Source organism: Vanellus vanellus, assembly GCF_965231255.1.
Source record: "Vanellus vanellus genome assembly, chromosome: 5".
In the NCBI taxonomy this organism is placed as follows: domain Eukaryota; kingdom Metazoa; phylum Chordata; class Aves; order Charadriiformes; family Charadriidae; genus Vanellus; species Vanellus vanellus.
Window position 1 is genome coordinate 33,443,225 of NC_138910.1, and position 20,562 is coordinate 33,463,786.

The 20,562-nt window shown below is 38.0% G+C and overlaps 1 protein-coding gene across 1 annotated transcript in view; it reads left to right on the forward strand.

Moving 5' to 3' along the window:
- The window catches only part of DNAH7 (dynein axonemal heavy chain 7), a gene marked incomplete at its 5' end in the record, with an annotated part of 117,347 nt that overhangs the window by 28,722 nt on the left and 68,063 nt on the right, over nucleotides 1–20,562 (forward strand). The window contains 9 exons of the mRNA XM_082483985.1: nucleotides 646–832; nucleotides 5,942–6,135; nucleotides 6,659–6,857; nucleotides 9,546–9,686; nucleotides 12,519–12,731; nucleotides 13,668–13,777; nucleotides 17,810–17,978; nucleotides 19,114–19,216; nucleotides 19,336–19,463. Of these exons, the coding sequence (XP_082340111.1) occupies nucleotides 646–832; nucleotides 5,942–6,135; nucleotides 6,659–6,857; nucleotides 9,546–9,686; nucleotides 12,519–12,731; nucleotides 13,668–13,777; nucleotides 17,810–17,978; nucleotides 19,114–19,216; nucleotides 19,336–19,463 (1,444 nt within the window). The remainder of the gene's footprint in view (nucleotides 1–645; nucleotides 833–5,941; nucleotides 6,136–6,658; nucleotides 6,858–9,545; nucleotides 9,687–12,518; nucleotides 12,732–13,667; nucleotides 13,778–17,809; nucleotides 17,979–19,113; nucleotides 19,217–19,335; nucleotides 19,464–20,562) is intronic.

Genomic DNA, 20,562 nt, shown 5'->3' on the forward strand with positions numbered 1-20,562 from the left:
TTATAATATTGTGTACCCACAGTGGTGTGCAGTACTATTGAAGGAATCTTTAATCTGTCAGACAAATGGGTTCAACATCCGCATTTGGAATTTGCAGTCAGAAATATAATGTGACCTAACCATTCGACTTATTTACTCTACTACATTAAATGTTTTGATTAAGACCGCGTGTCTTTTTAGGACAATGTCTACATATTTTTGCTTTAATAGTTTAGGTTACTGTCGTGTCTTTTGTCATCTCAGCCTGTTTATCCTAGCAAACAGTTGGAAATAGTAGTCTGGGCTTTGTTGTATTGCCATAAACCAGATTACATGCTGAATTGAAGTGAATTTGTCCACAGATATTATTACATGCTAAAGTGTGTGCTACGTTTATTCACTGATACTGTTAGTCTATTTATTGCATTAACCTAGTTCATGAAATCCTACAATCAACCTTACAGATGATCCGGTTGCAGAAATTAATTTGGACTTTGTTATGCAGGAAATTCGGCTAGGTGAATATGATATTCTACTGAAATCTTAAAACTTATACCCTGTTGCACTTGCTGCTGAATATGCAAATTGCCAAAAAGCAATCCAGTCTGCTGGAAATGTTTTACCAGAAGTATCAATTAATGTATTTGAACTAATGCTATTTAATAGGGAATGGGAAGGAAAGCTGTTGTTGGTACAGGAGATCCTGGATGAATGGCTGAAGGTTCAGGCTACTTGGCTTTATTTGGAGCCAATTTTCAGTTCTCCTGACATCATGGCTCAGATGCCGGAGGAAAGCAGACGATTCAGTACTGTGGTTAAGACATGGAAAGACTTAATGAAGTCAGTTTTTCAGGTAAGTACCACTGTCTTAAGAATATAGAGTGAATTTACAGTATGTACCAAAAAAATAATTACTCTGATAACACAGTAATCTGTTTTCTGTTTCATCTTACCACCCTTCTTAGATTTTTTTAAAAGTTATTTTGCAGAACTGTTTCGCATAGAAGCATTGATTGGGAGGGGCCACTGGAGTTCAGTTAGGCTAACTTCTTTCTAATAGTAGAACTGTGGCCAACACTGCATCAGGTCAGCCACAGCTTTGTTTAGCCAAATTTCAAAAACCTCTGAGGACAGAGATTTCTTGCAGATTACCTCCAGAGACTTCAGTGCTGCAGTACCTTTTTTAGTGAATAAATTTTTCCTGATGTTCAAGCTGTTGGCTCTGTTGTTTTGGGGTTTTTTTGGAGTTTTTTTTTTTTTTTTTTCAGTTGCCCTTCATGTAGTTGCTGGATACAGTTAAATTCTACCTTAATTTCTGCTTCACCAAGCTGAACAAGTCCAGCTCTCACAACCTCTTCTCATAGGCTGTGTGCCATTGTGGTGATTAAAATTAAGCAGTACACAAAAGAAAATAACATGATGATCCTCGCACTGTAGGTCAATTGACATGAAGCAAAGAAATTTTACACTGATTGTTCCTTTTGAAAAATGCTGTTTATTTGCATGTCGAATGGTAGAGATGTCTCTCTCTAAATTGTTTAGATATTTAACTTGCTTCAAAACTACTACTCTGATCTGCTATAAATCAGTACATAAGGCAGTTCAAAATGTTACTGTCTTGCCAATCTGCTTCTTATTTGACCCTTTCTGGAAGTTGGCACTGTTATTAGGATCAATTGATGAGATTATATGAATGCTCTTTGCTTCAGTAGTTAAATGGTCTCAGTCTTGGATCAGGTTAGATTGGCTATATTTGCCAACCTAACTGGATGAAGAACACTCCTACAATCTCTTCTGCTGACTCTGCTGAGAGGGCAAGAGCTTCTATCAAAGAGGTAGTACTAGTAAGGGAAGAGGTAACATCTGAAACTGGTTCTTCAGCAGTGCCGTGAACAACGGTCTGAATGCGTGTTCTCCAAATTCTGTTCCTCAGGGGCTAACCAATTACCTAGTAATTCTGGTAATCGCATTATGTAATTCTAATGAGTCTCATAATGATTAGAGAAAAATGCATTCATTCTGAAAAAGTTCCCTAATATCAAGGATATCTCTCATAGGATGTTGCTTTTTAAGTATTTTTTTAACTGAGCTTACAAAACTGTTCAACAGACTTGTGAAGATTTATGACGTCCACTGTTTTCCACGGTAAGGACATAAGACTGTCCTTTGAAGAAAAAGTTAGAAGCTTTGTCTTCATCTGTCTCATGCCTTTGGAGAAATTTCAGAGATCCATTATGTCATTAGGACAAATGCTAAAATTTTCACTCAGTCCAAAAGCTTGTTGTCTGAGTTCTTTTCAGGTTGCAGATATGGTCTTAGTGTAGAAACACACAAAATGTGTAGTATACAAAAAGAAACATTTGCTTCATTTCCTGGCAATTCAGCTTGATCACTTAAAAATTAGGTTATTTTTAATTTTTTATTCTTTCTCCCTCCCTTACTCCCCCCCCCTCTCTCTTTTTCTCCCTCTGTCTTATACTCTCCCCCTCCTCCCCCCTCCTTTCTCTGCTTTTCTTTCTTCTGATTTAGAAGAAAATCAGGAATGTATCCCATAGAGCTATGAAATCAATAGTATTCATTTTGAGGAAGAAATTGCATAAAAACAAAAAGCCAAGAATTTCAGAATTTTGTTGAGTATTATGTTTCTGAACATTGTGTGCTGAATGATCTGTTCTGATAAAATCTTGCCATTCAGATATTCAGTGCTAATCAGATACAAAGTGTTTTTTGAATGTGGTGTATGTTATCACTGGCAGAAAAAAGAATCATCTTTTGTTTGTACAGGAGAATGTAAATGCCAGAATAGAAATTTGACAATCTAAAGTTGTTTTTGGCTAAACAAGTAGGCATTATTTTCCAGAAGATGGCACTCTGTTTCTGCAAATGCAATGTTTCAGTTTCGTGGCTTAAAAAAATGCTCTTCCCCAGTCTGTATGTTTTGTTGCATTTGTATGCCATTGTATTATAAAATTCCTTTATATACTTAGCTTTTCATCACAAATTTGAATAATTATCTATTATTCCTCCATTTACAATATCTAATTTAAGCAATACACATTAGTGAGGGTTAAATTACTTAGTGGTTTAATATCCACTTCCCATAAAATAAAAACCAAAAAAAATATCTAGGGTATGGAAGATTTTCTGTCTTCGTGGTGAAGAAAGCAAAAAAAAAAAAAAAAAAAGGCAAGAAAAAAAAAAAGGCAAGAAAAAAAAAGCCCAGGCTGCAACTTGTGTTATGTAACAAGTTATATTTAGAAACTAGAGTTAATGCTGGTCTTTTAATAGGGTATTCAAGCTATTTTTATACACTTGGTTTATACTATTTTCTAGATAAAGTTTTTCCCCTAATTGACACTGACAGTGTCACTGACAAAATAAGTTACACTAATGTTTTGGATGACTGAGAATGATGTCATTCCCTTTTTTCTTCAAGCCTTAGCAGAACTGTAAATAGGAAATCTATGTTGAAGCACAAATATTTTTTTCTCCTGACTTTTTCTCATATGCAAGAAAAAACAAGCAGGAATAATCCCATTTATAAAACTGGCAATACAGCTTTGATTTGCCTTACCAATTGCACTTATTCTATTTGCTGAAAATAAACATGCTAAGAAAGGGAACAAAACCTTTTTCTGTTGACAATGTATAGTTATGTGGTTGTTTGTGCATTAAAAACTGTTTTATAGAATTAATTACGAACTATGTTTGTATGCTGACAGCTTAATTGTCTACACATACATGAAAAGTATATGTAGTTATTCAGTTTGTTCTGATTTGGTATGATCCAAGAGGCAAGTAACAAAAGGTAAATGTATTTCATGTACAAAGGAACACTACGATTATGGTATTAGGGAAGTGCACCCCCATGAAGATCAATTAGATAAACATACAATTCTGCATTTTTTCAGTAGATTGGAAGTATGTGTGTAACATCAGGAGGGAATTGAACCAAGTCTGAATACACGTTGCAAATAATTTGAAAACGTTATGAGTTTTTGAACTGAAACTGAACTTGTAATTTATTGTTGAACTCTCCAAAATGAAGCTGAACAGCAGTGAGGGATTTATTTCTCAGAGGTACCTTTTGCACCCTCTGGGCTTTGCACAGCAGTCTAGCCTGTCTCTTCTCATCTTGCAACAGGAGTCACCCATGCTTCTGCTCTGTGAGACTGTGCTATTCTGCAATACCTGTAAGGACTTTTCTGAGTGGGACATTCTGTATTTTTAATGGGCTTTGACAAAACTCTTCCTGGTGGAAATAGTCTGCGTACATCTTTGATTTCTGCTGTCCATTATTGGAGTATTCTTTGTCATTACTGTCAGCAGTTCTTATAACCCCTCAGTAGATTGACTTGTCTGAAATTCTTCCTGTTGATCTCTTTGGTGTTTCTTATGGTTGGCTATACCTATGTCTTTTTTTATTTTAATCCTGGATACATGTTTGGTGCTGTGTGCTTACAGGTGCAGACTCACTGGGCAGAGCAGAAGGGACCTAAGGATTGAATAACATTTCCAGTTAGCTCTATTTCCATCTCACCTCTGGTCATTCTGGCCCCATTCAGATTGCCTGGGAAATGCAGTCTGATTTAGGTGGTAAAGGAGAAGCTATGGCAGAAGCTGTATTCACAGACTTTGGGAAGTGAAGCTGGGGCTTAGGATTTATCACTCTCCATATTTTTGCCAGGACTTTGTCATTCCAGAACATTATTTATTGCAGCATGAGTGGGTTTGAATCGGTTCACAGTTAACAGGTCAGTTAATATACTGGCGCAGGCCTGAACTAGAACTGAATAAATAAACTAGAATAAATTCAGTGACAGGTAAACCCAAGCCCATACTAGAACTGAGTAGAAGCATTTGCTTGGTTTGACTTCCTCAGTCATAAATCTGCTTGATTTCCTACTTTTCAATGTGTGTCTCATTTTGCTCCCAAAACCCCATACTTGGTGAGCAAGATTAAAAAATGTAATGACGATTAGGCTATAAATTGGTCATAAGGTCTATTAAATACTAGAACCTGATGTTTGGACAAATATAGTTCTTTAAAGCTTCTTAGCTTGACAACCTTCAGGTGTTTTGAAAGAACTTTTTTGTATTTGTATTAACTGAGATAACTTTCGTCTTATACAGTAGTTTTTCTAAGCATTTACATTCATTTACATTGAGAGGTTAATTTGGAAAGCACTATGCATCTTTATATGTTTTGGCATCTACACAGTATATAAATATAAGAAACCCAGTGTTTATCCAGTAATGTATCTTGACAGGTGTTATTCAGGTGCTATTGTAAAAATAAAAAAAAATACATTTTTTTATATTCTTAAAGCAAGTATAACTTTCACGTTTTGCTACCAAAATCTTTAAACATGTATTTAGCTAGTTAAACATATTAGGATCAGAGAGTACCTTTTTTCAGATCGCATTACTAGTTAATGTTAGTACTGAAGTGTCAGTGTTGCCTACATATGACTTTGCCATCTCAATACTGATAATCTTGTGCATATATTTATATATTTTATATGGAAGGAAAGATAATTTTTTTTGCATTGAACTTTGATAGAAGATTACCACTTAAAATGTGTGAGTGCATTGTTGTCATAAAAATATGTTTTAATTGTTCACGTTACTTAATTACATAATCCAATTGAATAGCCAATGTAAATTAATGTTGCTCCAATAGAATGATGGGAGTTGTGCTGTTTGATGAATTGATCCGGTTCTGAAAATTATTTTCAAAATAGTTCATGTTTTGAAAAATTTACTTTATTGCCAACTGCCTAACTACTTTTCCAGAGAACCCTGGCAATGAAGATGGTTAGTAAATTGTAACCCTGACAATGGTTTGAGTAAAGCTGAATTTTAAATAAAAATTCATTTTGCTTAAGGCTTCCTGCAGTGCTGTGTGGTGATTTACTTGAGACGGCATTAACATTTTTATCTGGAATAATTTCTTTTCCAGGACAAACATGTGCTGACAGTAGTAATAATAGACAAGATGTTGGAAAAACTGAGGAAATGCAATGAATTTCTGGAGCTGATTCTCAAGGGACTTAATGAATACCTAGAGAAGAAGCGCCTCTTCTTCCCCAGATTCTTTTTTTTATCTAATGATGAACTCCTTGAGATTCTTTCAGAGACCAAAGATCCTACTCGGTATGGTAATATTTAATAGATGTATTTGTGACTCATAGTGCATGCAGATAGTCTTGTCATATTGTTTCTCTGAACCCAGAACTTTTTTTTTCTTACTGATGGTTATGGTATTAAGTATTTACTTGGTTAGATTTTATGATAGGTGAATGCAGAGTAGTTTCTAATATGGATAATTAAATTCAGTTCTGCTTTCTAAACTAGTAAACCTTCTTTTATGTACTGTAGGTAGATTCGCAGTTAAAGAAAGAATACTTGTTTATCCTCACTAGTTTACATGTTACAGAGGCTATAGGTAATATTTTACATCTTTAAATTGATCTTCAAACAATACTGTGGTAGGCATCTTGTGAGGGGTAGTACCCAAGAATTATTGATGATAAACTTTTTTTTTAACAAATTTAAAATTATATTCTAAGTAAATTGTTCGGACATTATTATTTTTTTTTTTTAAATTAGATCTCCTTTGGTAGTATTGTCCAGAAAAAAATGTCAGAAGCTGTTTAATACCAGTTTTGTTTTCTAGAGTACAACCTCACTTGAAAAAGTGTTTTGAAGGAATTGCAAGAGTGGAATTTACTGATGTATTGGATATTACACACATCAAAAGTAGTGAAGGAGAGACGGTGGAACTCATAGAGACAATCTCAACATCAGAAGCTAGAGGTCAAGTTGAAAAATGGCTGGTTCAACTGGAAGCAGCTATGCTGAAGTCTGTCCACAAGGTAACAAGTCCTAACCTCCTATTTTCTAGGCTAATGGCATTCAGCATTGATTTCTTCAGTAAACAGTAACATATACTGGAATCACTAGCACCTAGCATGAACATTAAAGCAATGAATTCAGTCTTTAAGGGTTATACTTTTTTTTTTTTTTAGTTCTGGTGTCAATTTCTGTTTGTAAAATTCTCTGTAATTCATTAAAATTAAATAGTAGACTCAAAAACATTTGTGCCAAGGATTTCTTTCACCAGAGATTGTTCTACACTTGATATGGTATTAAGGAACTAGATTAAACTGAAAGATTGCCCATGTTTTGTTTTCTTGTGTTTTTTTTTTTTGTTGTGTTTTGTTTTTTTTTTTTTTAATCATGAATGGTTTAGGTTGGAAAGGACCTTGAAGATCATCAAGTTCCAACCCCCCTGCCATAGGCAGGGACACCTCCCACTAGACCAGGTTGCCTGAGGCCACATCCAGCCTGGCTTTGAACACCTCCAGGGATGGGGCCTCAACAACCACTCTGGGCAACCTGTTCCAGTGCCTTACCACCCTCAAAGTGAAAAACTTCTTCCTAATGTTCAATCTGAACCTGCCCTCTTCCAGTTTAAAGCCATTCCCCCTCGTCCTATCGCTACATGCCCTAGTAAAAAGTCCTTCCCCAGCTCTCCTGTAGGCCCCCTTTAGGTACTGGAAGACCTCAATAAGATCTCCCCAGAGCCTTCTCTTCTCCAGGCTGAACAGCCCCAACTCTTTCAGCCTCTCTTCATAGGGGAGGTGCTCCAGCCCTCGGATCATCCTTGTGGCTCTCCTCTGGACACGCTCCAGCAGGTCCATGTCCTTCTTATGTTGGGGACTCCAGAGCTGGATGCAATACTCCAGGTGGGGTCTCACGAGAGTGGAGTAGAGGGGCAGAATCACCTCCTTTGACCTGCTGGCCACACTTCTTTTGATGCAGCCCAGGATACGGTTGGCCTTCTGGGCTGCGATCGCACACTGCTGGCTCATGTTGAGCTTCTTGTCAATCAGCACACCCAGGTCCTTCTCCTCGGGGTTGCTCTCAGCTATTCCCCACCGAGCCTGTATTTGTGCTTGGGATTGCCCCGACCCAGATGTAAGACCTTGCACTTGGCCTTGTTGAACTGCATGAGGTTGGCTTGGGCCCACCTCTTTCAGCCTGTCCAGGTCCCTCTGGATGGCATCCCTCCCCTCCAGCGTGTCTACCTTTCCAAACAGCTTGGTATCATCGGCAAACTTGCTGAGGGTGCACTCAACCCCACTGTCCATGTCGCCGACAAAGATGTTGAACAATACAGGTCCCAGTACCGACCCCTGAGGAACACCACTGCTCTCCATTTGGACATTGAGCTGTTGACCGCAACTCTTTTGAGTGCAACTGTCCAGCCAGTTCTTTATCCACTGAGTGGTCCATTTGTCGAATCCATGTCTCTTCAATTTAGAGACCAGGATATCGTGTGGGACAAATGTTCCTCTTATTAATGTTCCTCTTAATTATGACTATCAAGGCCCTTAACTCTTCAGATTATATTGTTCTAGTCTTTACAGTGTATCATTGTGTCATATGTTTAACCATCTCTGTCTTCTTTTTTGTGATCCTTTTCAATGTCAATTGCGGTAATTAAATGTGCACACACTTTCCCTTACACTGTCTTACAGTACAACATTTTAATAAGTGTAGTGCCATATCAGTACAGAAGAAAGTGAATAACCTGATCTATTTGGTGCATATCAGACATGGACAAACTGAGATGCATGAATAAGAAATGGTTAAGCACCATTTGTCTACGTTTAGCCTTGACTTCAGAACTTTTATAATGATCTAAACCAGATATCATTTACATAGGTTTAAGGTTAATGCAGACACATTCTCCCCTCATATATGTATTTTTTTATTGATGCTATTGTGTGTATAGATTGTTAAAAGCAAAGAGGTTTGGAACTGCAAAACAAATGGCAGATTTTCACTCAGGTAGTTTACACTGCTTGTCTGACGAGCCATCTAAATTTATTGAGGAGTTTGTTGATAATAAGACTTTATTCTTGCTTGTTTTTTTGTTAATGGCAGGAAAATAACCTGTTGGTATAGACTGGAAGTTTGTTTCCAGTGCAACTTTTTGTTTCATTTGGATTGTCCTTGAGTGGCATTAGAACCAGGTTAATCATTCTATGATTAGAAAATACACTTAAAGCTAGATATAAGTTTAAATACTATGATCTGCAAAATCGAAAGTTCTGGGTTTTTACTGGAATGAATAGATTTACTGGAATGAATAGATTGTACTGGAATGAATAGATTATTTTACTGGAATGAATAGATAGAATTAGATTCAGTTTGGGATATTACTTTTAATTAAATGGTATTTGTATTTGTTTTCTAGTTTCATTGTAGATAGAGCTAGAAAACTTTAAGTATCTGATGGCAAGAATCATTTTAGGATGTGTTGTGAAATCAGTTCTCAGAAATTTTGTGTGGTGACTTGGTTCATATGACACTGGAGTTTTTTGAGCTTTGTTGAGAGATTTGCTTGCAAGAGGTAATACTAGAGTTGAATTTGAGGCTGAATCTAGACCCTGATTTATTTGTTATTCTCAGTAATACAACCTATCTTAAATGAATTCTAAAGCTGAATATTACCTGTTTTCACAGGTAGTCATAGTGTGCTTTTTCCTGTCTAGGTAATTGGGGATGCACTTGAAGCTTATCCAAAAACTCCACGTGTTAATTGGGTAAGAGAGTGGCCTGGACAAACAGTTCTTTGTGTATCCCAAACTTTCTGGACAATGCAAGTACAGATATCTATTAGAAATGGCCAAACGGTAAGAATATTTTAAATTTAAATTTAAGTCAAATTGAGATAATGCAGTACCAAATCAGACCTTTGGTAATAACCTTTTTTGATTAATAGGTGTTCAATGTAATAGTTAATCTTTTTAGTATCTTCTCTAAAGATCTACCTGAAATGTGGTCCTTTAAGACTGTGAAGTTAATATTTTCTTTTGGATATAGGCACCAATGTTTCTGCACTATATCAGAGTATGTTCTATTTAGCTCAACACGTAGACTACATGTTTCTGGGAAAGCAGTCTAGTGGTGTATTCAGGTGGTATGGATTAGCACAGCTTGTCTGTTTGTCTCTAGTTCAGAAGTCTAACTTACCTTCATTAATGTTTAGTGCTTTTATATGGATGGGCTAGGACTAGCATTAGAAGATACATAGCATCCTTACCCTTGTCAAATAATGAATAATGCCTCACTGGTATAGAATTTATAATGTATTAGCTAATGCTAGTGGGAATAAAGGTACTTAAGGCATTGAATGAAGATTCAGGAAGTGTGTTTCAAAGAACCTTTCATCTGTTTATCACAAATGCTTAATGTATTTAGAAGTGTGCCAGAATTGCCACCATCATACGACGCAACTAGACTTTCATTCTGTGGTGTTTGGACAGAAAGAAACATCAAATTTTTCACAGCTATGCATAAAGTTATAACTTTATGATATTCCATGATACTCTCTGTCTTGGAAGAGGGAAATAAAGGGGGAAGAGGACATTATCTGCTAATACAAGCAGTAAATTTTGCAACAGATCTGAAGATTTGAAAAAGATTTGAAAATACTTTTCTTTTCCCAGCAATAAAGGAGATCCTCAGTTTCCTGGGGAAACCAGATTCTACATACTCTGCACCATTTATCCTCAATTGGTGAAAGACTTTCAGTAAGGCGAGACAGGAATTCTAATCTTAGAGATTTTAGATTTACAAAAAAAAAGTGAAAGACAACCTCACCTTAATGAGTCTGTGGTTAATGTTGTTAGTGAACAAAAGAGGAAGTTAAGCGAGGGTTAAATTAATTTACTGTTGGGAATGTTTGTTACAGAATTTTAAGCCTAGACAAAAGCTCTTGTGCTCCTCTGTATCAAGTGTTTTCTGTACATGGGTATGCAGGAAAACCTGACCTTCCTGTAGATTTCACTCAAATTCTGTTGCAGTGGGAATTCTGCTCATCTGGCTTCAGCCCAAGAATCTTCGTTTTGCTGTGGAAAGGGGCTTGTATGTAGTGAAGTGGTGGAGAGGTATTTGCATCTCCTGACAGTCTGTTACAAATCTGTGGCAGGGAGAACAACTCTGTCTTACAGCCTTCAGTATTCTTTCTCTTTTCCGTTCCTGTGTTGTATACTAAAGCATGAGAAACATAACAGACAATCAGTGACCATGTGAAAGGCTGAAAGTACTGCATTCTGCCTAAAGCACTTAAGTTTGGACAGGATGCCAATATCATTTTAGTCACTCATTAATATTAAATATGTCTTTACACATACATGCACATGCATACACACACATGCTCCCTTTCAAACATTTTTGGGTTAATTGTTTCACATTTTTGAGTTAACTGTTGCCAACAAATAACTGTTGTACATAAATCAAAGGTGCAAATTTCTTATTAAAACCAAATAATTAACTTAGATGCTGTATAAAAACAAAGATGTTTCACAAATTTTGAGAGCATTGTCTTGTGGATCATGTGCATTCTCAATGAAATACAGTCATACGGTCAGAAGGATAGCACCATGGAATGTTACTGATATGGGAGTTGAGGACGTAGTCTGTGTCTCAACTGACATCTTGTGTTTGCTGAGGTTGTAAGCAAGTGGGTTATTATCCCTGACTTGAGTGAGATATTTCAGATTTTGTTCTGGTCAGAACTTCTAATGCAACACTGTAGAAATTGAACTGCTTTTGAACTCTGTGTTTACTGCTTCATTCTCATAAATAAAAAGGAGGTGATTGTCCGAAGCAGGTGATACTAAGCAGGTGATCACTAAGCAGGTGATTATCCAAACTTAATGTTTGGAAAATAACTAGCTGAGATTAGAGATCTCAAAATCATCATAATCTATTGAGGGCTACCAGTGCCAGTGTGTTTGGAGAGGAACAGCAGGCTAGCAGGGAGAAAAATCTAAACCAGACCTAGGTAAGTTTTTCTCCAGACGAATAGAAGCCCTCCCTCTATAGAAACATGCTTTGGTGTGAATGTATTACTAAGGTTAATTCCCACTTTTTTGTTGGAATTCAGTAAAGCACTTCACATCTAAGTTCTGTCATGATACAAGTGCTTTCCTTAATTGGGTCTTTCTTGTTTATCAGCAACTTATTAGCTTGAAAGAAACTATCAATTACTGTGTAAAAGAAATGATTAAGCTAACTGAACACAGACTATAACCAGAAGTCAGTAAAGTGAAAAATTGTAGAAAAATGCATTTGCTTGTTACTTTTTTGAATTGTAGATAAGTGATTGTTTCTAACTATTGTGGGAATTTTATACATATAAGTAGATCTTTGAAACACATGTGGCATTTTTCTTTTCTTAATGTGTAAAAAGATAAGGACTGTTTCCGGTGTTCCAGGAAGAAAATAGTGTATGCTGTTTGGTTTCCAGATATGTATCATTGGTGTTTTACATATGGTTCTGTAAAAGCAGGGAAAAAAACCCCAAACCAACGCTATTGAACTACGAGTGAACGAAGGATGTTGTACTACTATTATAGTGAGAAGGATCTTTTTAATACAGAGAAATGAAAGTAATGTAAGAAAAAATAATCATGTCTTAGACTAGACATGAAACTTCTTAACTTTAAAAATTTTTGCAGGCACTAGAGGATTTTCTGGAACAGAATAATAGACAGATTGAGGACATTGTCACCTTGGTGAGAGGAAAGCTGTCTCAGCAGAATCGAGTGACTCTAGGAGCACTTGTTGTGCTTGATGTTCATGCTAGGGATGTTCTTGCATCTCTAGTAAGCAAGAAAGTCAAAGATGAGAGTGACTTTGAATGGTTAAGTCAGCTTAGATACTACTGGGAGGTAAGTGATACCTCTCAATGCTATTAGAAGGTAATTTCTGTTCACAGTTTTTCAATTTCTGCTAGCTTGCTGACACAGAGAATGGTTACGCTACTATGAGAATTTCTGCTGATAAGAGAATACCTATAACCAATCATTTTATGGATTGCTAACTAGAATGGCCAGTAGCCAGACGCAAACAGTTTTTCATTAAAATTACTTTTTTTCATCACTGCTGAGTCTCAGTACATTTGCTGAATTCTCGGGGGGGGGGTTACAGACAAAAATTGTTCACTCAAAGACTGTGTTTTGGTTTTCTCATTCTGCAGAATAGTGAATGCTATAGGAATAACAATTTTCAGTTAGAGCTTTTAATCTGACTTATTGTCAGTATTATTTTATTTGTGCCTTACACTTATTGGAAAAATGACAATGTTTATGCTGGATAGTGGTAAGATACAATATTTTACATTCATCAGGATGAGACTTCCCGCAATACAAAAGGCATTGCATGTGAAATTAAAAAAAAAAAAAAAAAAGGATATATGTAGGGATTATACATTGCTGTATGAGAGTCATCACATTGACCATAATTACAGCTATTTGGCATTATTTCTTCTGTTTACCTTTTAGAAAGTCCGTTAACTTTCTAAGTAGCTACACAGGACAGTTTTACTCTCCAATCTGGTTAGTAGGATTATTTTTTAGGCAACAATTAATGTAAAAATGATCTTTTTCTGTCAATACTTTAGTATCTATTAATCGGCAATTTTATTTTTTTGTTTGAGTGACACTGAAACTAGCATCTCAGAGCAATCAGTAGTCTGCCATCTAGTTGTTTCTAACAGAATCGGGCCTGTTGAGGAACTTGAGAAATATTGTTGAGTTGTGGGTGTGTTTTTTTTTTTTTTTTTAAATTATTTATTTAATCTATAAAATTAATCCATTGTTTTTTAGGAAGGGCATCTACAAACAAAGATGATCAATGCTGGACTGAGGTATGGATACGAATATCTGGGCAATACTCCTAGGCTGGTTATTACTCCACTTACAGACAGATGCTACAGGTAAAACTGCAAGTTACTAAATGTACTGTATTACAAAAATTTATTTAGTTGAGGTATTTTAATAAGTCTTGAGAATAAATGACTCCAGAATTATATTTTTTTATGTTCTGAAAGGCATAATTAGAATAGGCTACACTTCTTTTGGTGGAACACAATTGGTCCTTTATGAATATTTTAATCTAAATTTGTGATAAAATTAATCTTTTTATCACTAATTATAGTGTCACAATTACAAGAGGATTTAGATTTAGAAAGTGGAAACTAAACTATTCTCTATTGTGAACTTCTAGTAAACTTTGTACCTTACTACAGAATCACAGAATCACAGAATCACAGAATTATCAGAGTTGGAAGGGACCTCTAGAGATCATCTAGTCCAACTCTCCTGCTAAAGCAGGATTGCCTAGAGCACATTTCTCAGGACTGCATCCAGGCGGGTCTTGAAAATCTCCAGGGAAGGGGACTCCACAACCTCCCTGGGCAGCCTGTTCCAGTGCTCTGTCACCCGAACCGTAAAGAACTGTTTCCGTGTATTTGAACGGAACTTCCTGTGTTCTAACTTGTGCCCATTGCCCCTCGTCCTGTCACTTGGAACCAATGAAAAGAGCCTGGCTCCATCCTTCTTCAACCCACCCTTTAGATACTTGTATGCCATAATCAGGTCTCCCCTCAGCCTTCTCTTCTCCAGGCTAAAGAGTCCCAGCTCTCTCAGCCTTTCCTCATAAGGGAGGTGCTCCAAGCCCTTAATCATCTTAGTTGCCCTTCGCTGGACTCGCTCCAGCAGTTCCCTGTCCCTCTTGAACTGGGGAGCCCAAAACTGGACACAGTATTCCAGTTGTGGCCTCACCAGTGCCGAGTAGAGGGGGAGAATGACCTCCCTCGACCTACTGGCCACACTCTTCCCTATGCAGCCCAGGATTCCATTGGCCTTTTTGGCTACAAGGGCACATTGCTGGGCCATGGATAATTTACTGTCTACCACAACCCCCAGATCCTTCTCCTCCAAGCTATCTCCCAGCAGGTAAGCCCCTAACCTGTACTGGTGCCTAGCATTCTTCCTCCCCAGGTGCAGGACCTTGCACTTGGTTTTGTTGAACCTCATTAGGTTCTTCTCTGCCCAGCTCTCCAGCCTGTCCAGGTCACGCTGGATGGCAGCACAGCCCTCTGGGGTGTCAGCCACCCCACCCAGTTTGGTATCATCAGCAAACTTGCCGAGGATACACTCTGTCCCCTCATCCAGGTCATTAATGAATATATTAAACAAAATAGGACCGAGTATTGACCCCTGGGGGACACCACTGGTTACAGGCCTCCAACTAGACTCTGTGCCGCTGATCACAACCCTCTGAGTCCTGTCCCGCAGCCAACTCTCAATCCACCTCACTGTCACCTCATCTAGCCCATACTTCCTCAGCTTCCTAATAAGGATGTCATGGGAGACAGTGTCAAAAGCCTTGCTAAAGTCAAGGTAGATGACATCCACGACTTTCCCCTCATCCAGCCAACCAGTTATAACATCATAGAAAGCTATCAGATTGGTCAAGCACGATTTACCCTTGGTAAATCCATGTTGACCACTTCCAATAACTTCCTGTTCCTCAACGTGATTGGAGATGACATCCAGAATGAGTCGCTCCAATACCTTCCCAGGGACAGAGGTGAGACTAACCGGTCTGTAGTTCCCTGGGTCCTCCTTCTTGCCTTTTTTGAAGATTGGAGTGATGTCGGCCTTCCTCCAGTCCTCAGGCACCTCTCCTGTTCTCCATGACCGTTCAAAGACGATGGAGAGTGGTCTAGCAATAACATCCGCCAGCTCTCTCAGCACTCGCGGATGCATGCCATCAGGGCCCATGGACTTATGAATGTCCAGCTTGGCCAAGTGGTCTCTGACCCGGTCCTCCTCAACTGAGGGAAAATCTTCCACTCTCCAGACCTCCCCTTTTGCCTTCAGAGGGTGGGATTCATGAGGGACAGCTTTAGCAGTGAAGACCGAAGAAAAGAAGGCATTCAGTAACTCTGCCTTCTCTGCGTCCTCCACCACTAGGGCACCTGTCTCGTTCACCAGCGGGCCTACATTTTCCCTAGTCTTCCTTTTTCTATTGATATATTCAAAGAACCTTTTCTTATTGTCTTTGACTGCAGTGGCCAAGCTGAGTTCTGATTGAGCTTTGGCCCTTCTCATTTTCCCCCTACATAGCTTTGTTATATCTTGATAATCCTCATAAGTTGCCAACCCCCTTTTCCAGAGAATGTAAACTTTTCTTTTTTTCCTGAGGTCCAGCCAAAGTTCTCTATTTAGCCAGGCTGGTCGTCTTCCCCGTCTGCTCGTTTTTCGAGACAAGGGGATGGCCTTCTCCTGAGCTTTTAAGAGCACCTGCTTGAAGTATGCCCAGCCTTCCTGGGCACCTTTGCTCTTCAAAACTGCCTCCCAAGGGACACTCTCGACCATGCTCCTAAACAGGCTAAAGTCTGCCCTTCGGAAATCCAAGGTGGCAGTTCTGCTGGCTCCCCGCCTTACGTGATCAAGAATTGAAAATTCTATCATTTCGTGATCACTGTGCCCAAGGCGACCTCCAACCTTTACATCCTCCACAAGACCTTCTCTGTTAACAAACAGTAGGTCCAGTAGGGCACTTCCCCTAGTTGGTTCCTTCACCAGCTGTGTTAGGAAGTTGTCTTCCACACACTCCAGGAACCTCCATGACTGTTCCCTCTCTGCTGCATTGTATTTCCAGCAGACGTCTGGGAAGTTGAAGTCCCCCACAAGAACAAGGGCAGATGATTGTGAGACCTCTGCCAGCTGCTTGTAGAATACTTCATCGGCTTCTACATCCTGATTAGGAGGTCTATAACAAACTCCCATCACGATGTCTGCCTTATTAGCCTTCCCCTTAATTTTTATCCATACACACTCAGTGTTGTCATCCACACTGTTAAGTTCCTGGCATTCAAAACTGCCCCTAACATAGAGGGCCACCCCACCACCTCTTCTTCCTTGCCTATCCTTTTTGAAGAGTTGGTAGCCATCCATTACAGCACTCCACTTGTGTGTGTCCTCCCACCACGTTTCTGTGATGGCGACTATATCATAGTTTCCTTGCTGTACAATGGCCTCCAGCTCCTCCTGTTTATTTCCCATGCTGCGTGCATTAGTATAGATGCACTTCAGCTGGGCTGATTGCCCTGCCACTTTCTTGGGGGGACAAGCCCTAATTCGCACCTGATCATACTTAGGCACTACTGTAGCTACCAAATTATCACTACCCCTCGTGCCTTGGCTGTCACACAATTCACCATCCCCCACCACCACTGGGACAGGCTGCAAGACCTTGCTAACACTTTTACCCAGAAGCACTGGTACGCTTCTCCCAGGCACCACTTTTGTAATCCTGGTCTCATCCCCGTCCCCCTTCAAACCTAGTTTAAAGCCCTGTAGATGAGCCCTGCTAGCTCTTGTCCTAGGATCTTTCTTCCCCTTCGGGTTAGGCTTCCCCCACCTGTTGCCAGCATGCCTGGTTTCCTGTAGATGAGCCCATGATCAAAAAAGCCAAAGTTCTGCCGGATACACCAGTCTCGGAGCCAGGAGTTAATTTCCTGACTCCTCCTATTTATCCCCTGGTCAACCCCTGCAAATGGTGGGATAGAGGAGAACACTATTTGTGCTCCCGATCCCTTAACCAGCCGTCCCAGGGCCCTGAAGTCATTCTTCATTGCCCTTAGACTTCTGGTACCTACCTCATCACCACCTACCTGAAATATCAGTAGTGGGTAGTAATCTGATGTCTTAACCAGGGAAGGGAGTTTTCTCCTTATGTCCTTAATTCTGGCCCCAGGGAGGCAGCTGACTTCCCTGTGGGATGGGTCCGGTCTACACATTTGTAAACTACAGCTGGCCAAAAGCAAGTAAAGTGTACCATCATAGGAAATGCAGACACAAAACAAATTTTAAAAGTTTCTGTTAAAAATTAGAGTAGCGGGAAAAATAGCATGAAAAGTTGTACAATTTTTTTTTTATATTATTTTTATTTCCAGAACCCTATTTGGTGCACTACACCTACACCTTGGAGGTGCCCCTGAAGGTCCTGCTGGAACTGGAAAAACAGAAACTACAAAAGATTTAGCAAAGGCTGTAGCTAAACAGTGTGTGGTTTTCAATTGTTCTGATGGATTGGATTACCTTGCATTAGGAAAATTTTTTAAGGTTTGGATAAATCTTGAGGGTCATATTCTCAATTATATTAAAGCCCTTTAATTTTTTTGGCACTTGAAGTGGTCTTAAGGTATTGTAAATATATCTTTCTCCACTTCCAGGCTGCTATATAACACTAATATTGTACAGCTATATCTTACTGTAAATAAGAATCCAACTGAGATACCAAAATGATTTTATGTGCTTTGAAAATGAATTATACCATAATGATTTTATTTGCTTTAAATAAGCAACATAGATGCTATTTCAATGAGTGCATTTTTAATAGCTTATTGCAAATTTTAGGGGACTTGAGGTTTAATCTAAACTCTAAATAAACTGGTAAGAGTCATTATACAAATCAAGCATATATTCATTTTGATATTAGCCTGAGTAGACAGCTCTGTATTATGAAAATCTGTCCTTGACATCCGTGTCCTATAGTCCAGGGTCCTGGTTTGGACTGGAATGATACAAAAATAGAGCAAGTATGCTTTTCTCCCTGGCATTATTCATATGTTGAGTCAGAGGTGGCATTGGAATGATGTGATTTATCTTCAAAGTTCAACATGATGGAAGTTCAGCAAAATTAAAAGTATCTCTTTAGAATGATGAAAGCAAAATTCTGTGTCTTAAATGGGAATTTTTGAATTACTGTTAACAAAGCATGAGCTGCCATTTAAAGACTGTCAGTGCTGCAGAGACAGTACAGTAGCATTTTGGGACCATATCTCAGAAGAGACCTATGAATTAACCAGAACTGTAGGAAAAGAGAATTATTCTTTAGTTGTACTTTAGGTAACGTGGTATGCTGTAAGATGCCATAACTGAATGGTTAATTTTAACCATGCAGAAGTCCTTGTGTTTCCTTTTGTCACTGTGAACCTTGTTAGCATAGATGCAAAAAAGGGGTAGATTTTTTGGAGCCTTATTTAGTGCTGACATCTTTCCCCCTTGTCCAATTGCAAAGTACTGACTATAAAAGTAAAACATGCAAAATGTGTGTATTTGATAGGTACTTTGCATGTGACAGAAGAATTAGGATTGTGAATTAGTTTTTAATTCTTTTTGAAACAAATACTATCTGGAGTGGCATGTCCAAAATAGGTAGTTACCTATTAATTATTCATGTGTCTGTCTCTTCTAGGGTTTATTGTCTTGTGGGGCATGGGCTTGCTTTGATGAATTCAACAGGATTGATCTGGAAGTACTCTCTGTGGTTGCTCAGCAGATTTTTACTATCCAAAGAGGTAACCTGTTATTTTAATCATATATTTGGCTTACATATGACAAAGAATAAAGAAACAACAACAAAGAATAAAGCAACAAAACCTGCTCAGCAATGACATAAGTTTTTATTTCTTCATAGGCATTAATTCAGGATCTGATTTAATAGTGTTTGAAGGAACTGAACTGAAACTAAACCCGACTTGTGCTGTCTTCATTACCATGAATCCTGGTTATGCTGGGCGTTCAGAGCTTCCTGATAATCTTAAGGTATTAAAACACTTGTTATTTTATTACTTTTGATAGCTAATACAGAAAGTTAAAAAAAAAGAAATCACTTCTTGTCAAATATAGAAAATATTCAGAATATTTAGTATGGGTTACCTTCAGGTTTTGATTACACTAGTGTAAAAATAATTTTCTCTCACAAGAAAAAGAAATTTAAAAGGATAATTAGACTGAAAAATAGGAATAAACTACATTTTAAAATGTCAGGAAGTGGTTGCTTGATTCAACGTCTGATTGTCAGGATAAAATAAGAAAGTTAAAATTTCTCTGTGGCTAAGCACCTGAAAGTTCAAAAATGAAAGGAATGCTTTATAGTGACCAAGCAGTGAATAATATCTTAATGTTGAATAAAAATGTGTGGGGTTTATTAATTTTTTTTTCCTCATCTTTTGGTTTGATCTGAAGGCACTTGTGGTGCTTTTAGTGTAAGAGATTTCTATTCTGTCTAAGTTTATTATTGAGTGACTATTACAAGAGTGCAATATCCTTTCTTACCCTTAATATACATTGGTCCTGTGTCCATAGAAAGAAAAGGAAATCTGAGCAAATATCTTGATAAATTAATAAAAACATAGAAAAGTACAATCTTTGTAAACATTTCTCACAACTGTCTAGGAAGTTTACTCACTAACACAGTACGAGTACAAGATTCAAAAATACTACTTCTATCAATGAAAAGAGGATAATTTAAAAAACTTTCTGGTAAAATATGAAAAGTAGTGAAAGTTTTGAAAGTTTTTGGAAGTATTCTGATGCTTGTTTGGTAGAACAATGGTAAAACTGAAGCACAGGTTCCAGCTAAACAACACTAGTGAGAGTCTGACTGTATCAACTTATTTGTGGTAGTTGTATTGCACTCCCCTGTTCCTTCTAGAGCTTGTGGTGTTTTATATGTTTTTGTTGTTAATCTTGAATGAAGATGACCTACAACCGTGAACTCTCACAATGGAAGACAAAGTCTTTCTAGGCGTTTATGGAAAGCCATTAAATATATTGTAGTCATAATCGCAGTAGTTAAATGTAATTGGCTGTCACTGTATTACTGACATAATGAAAAAAATAGTATTTTATGTCATTCTAG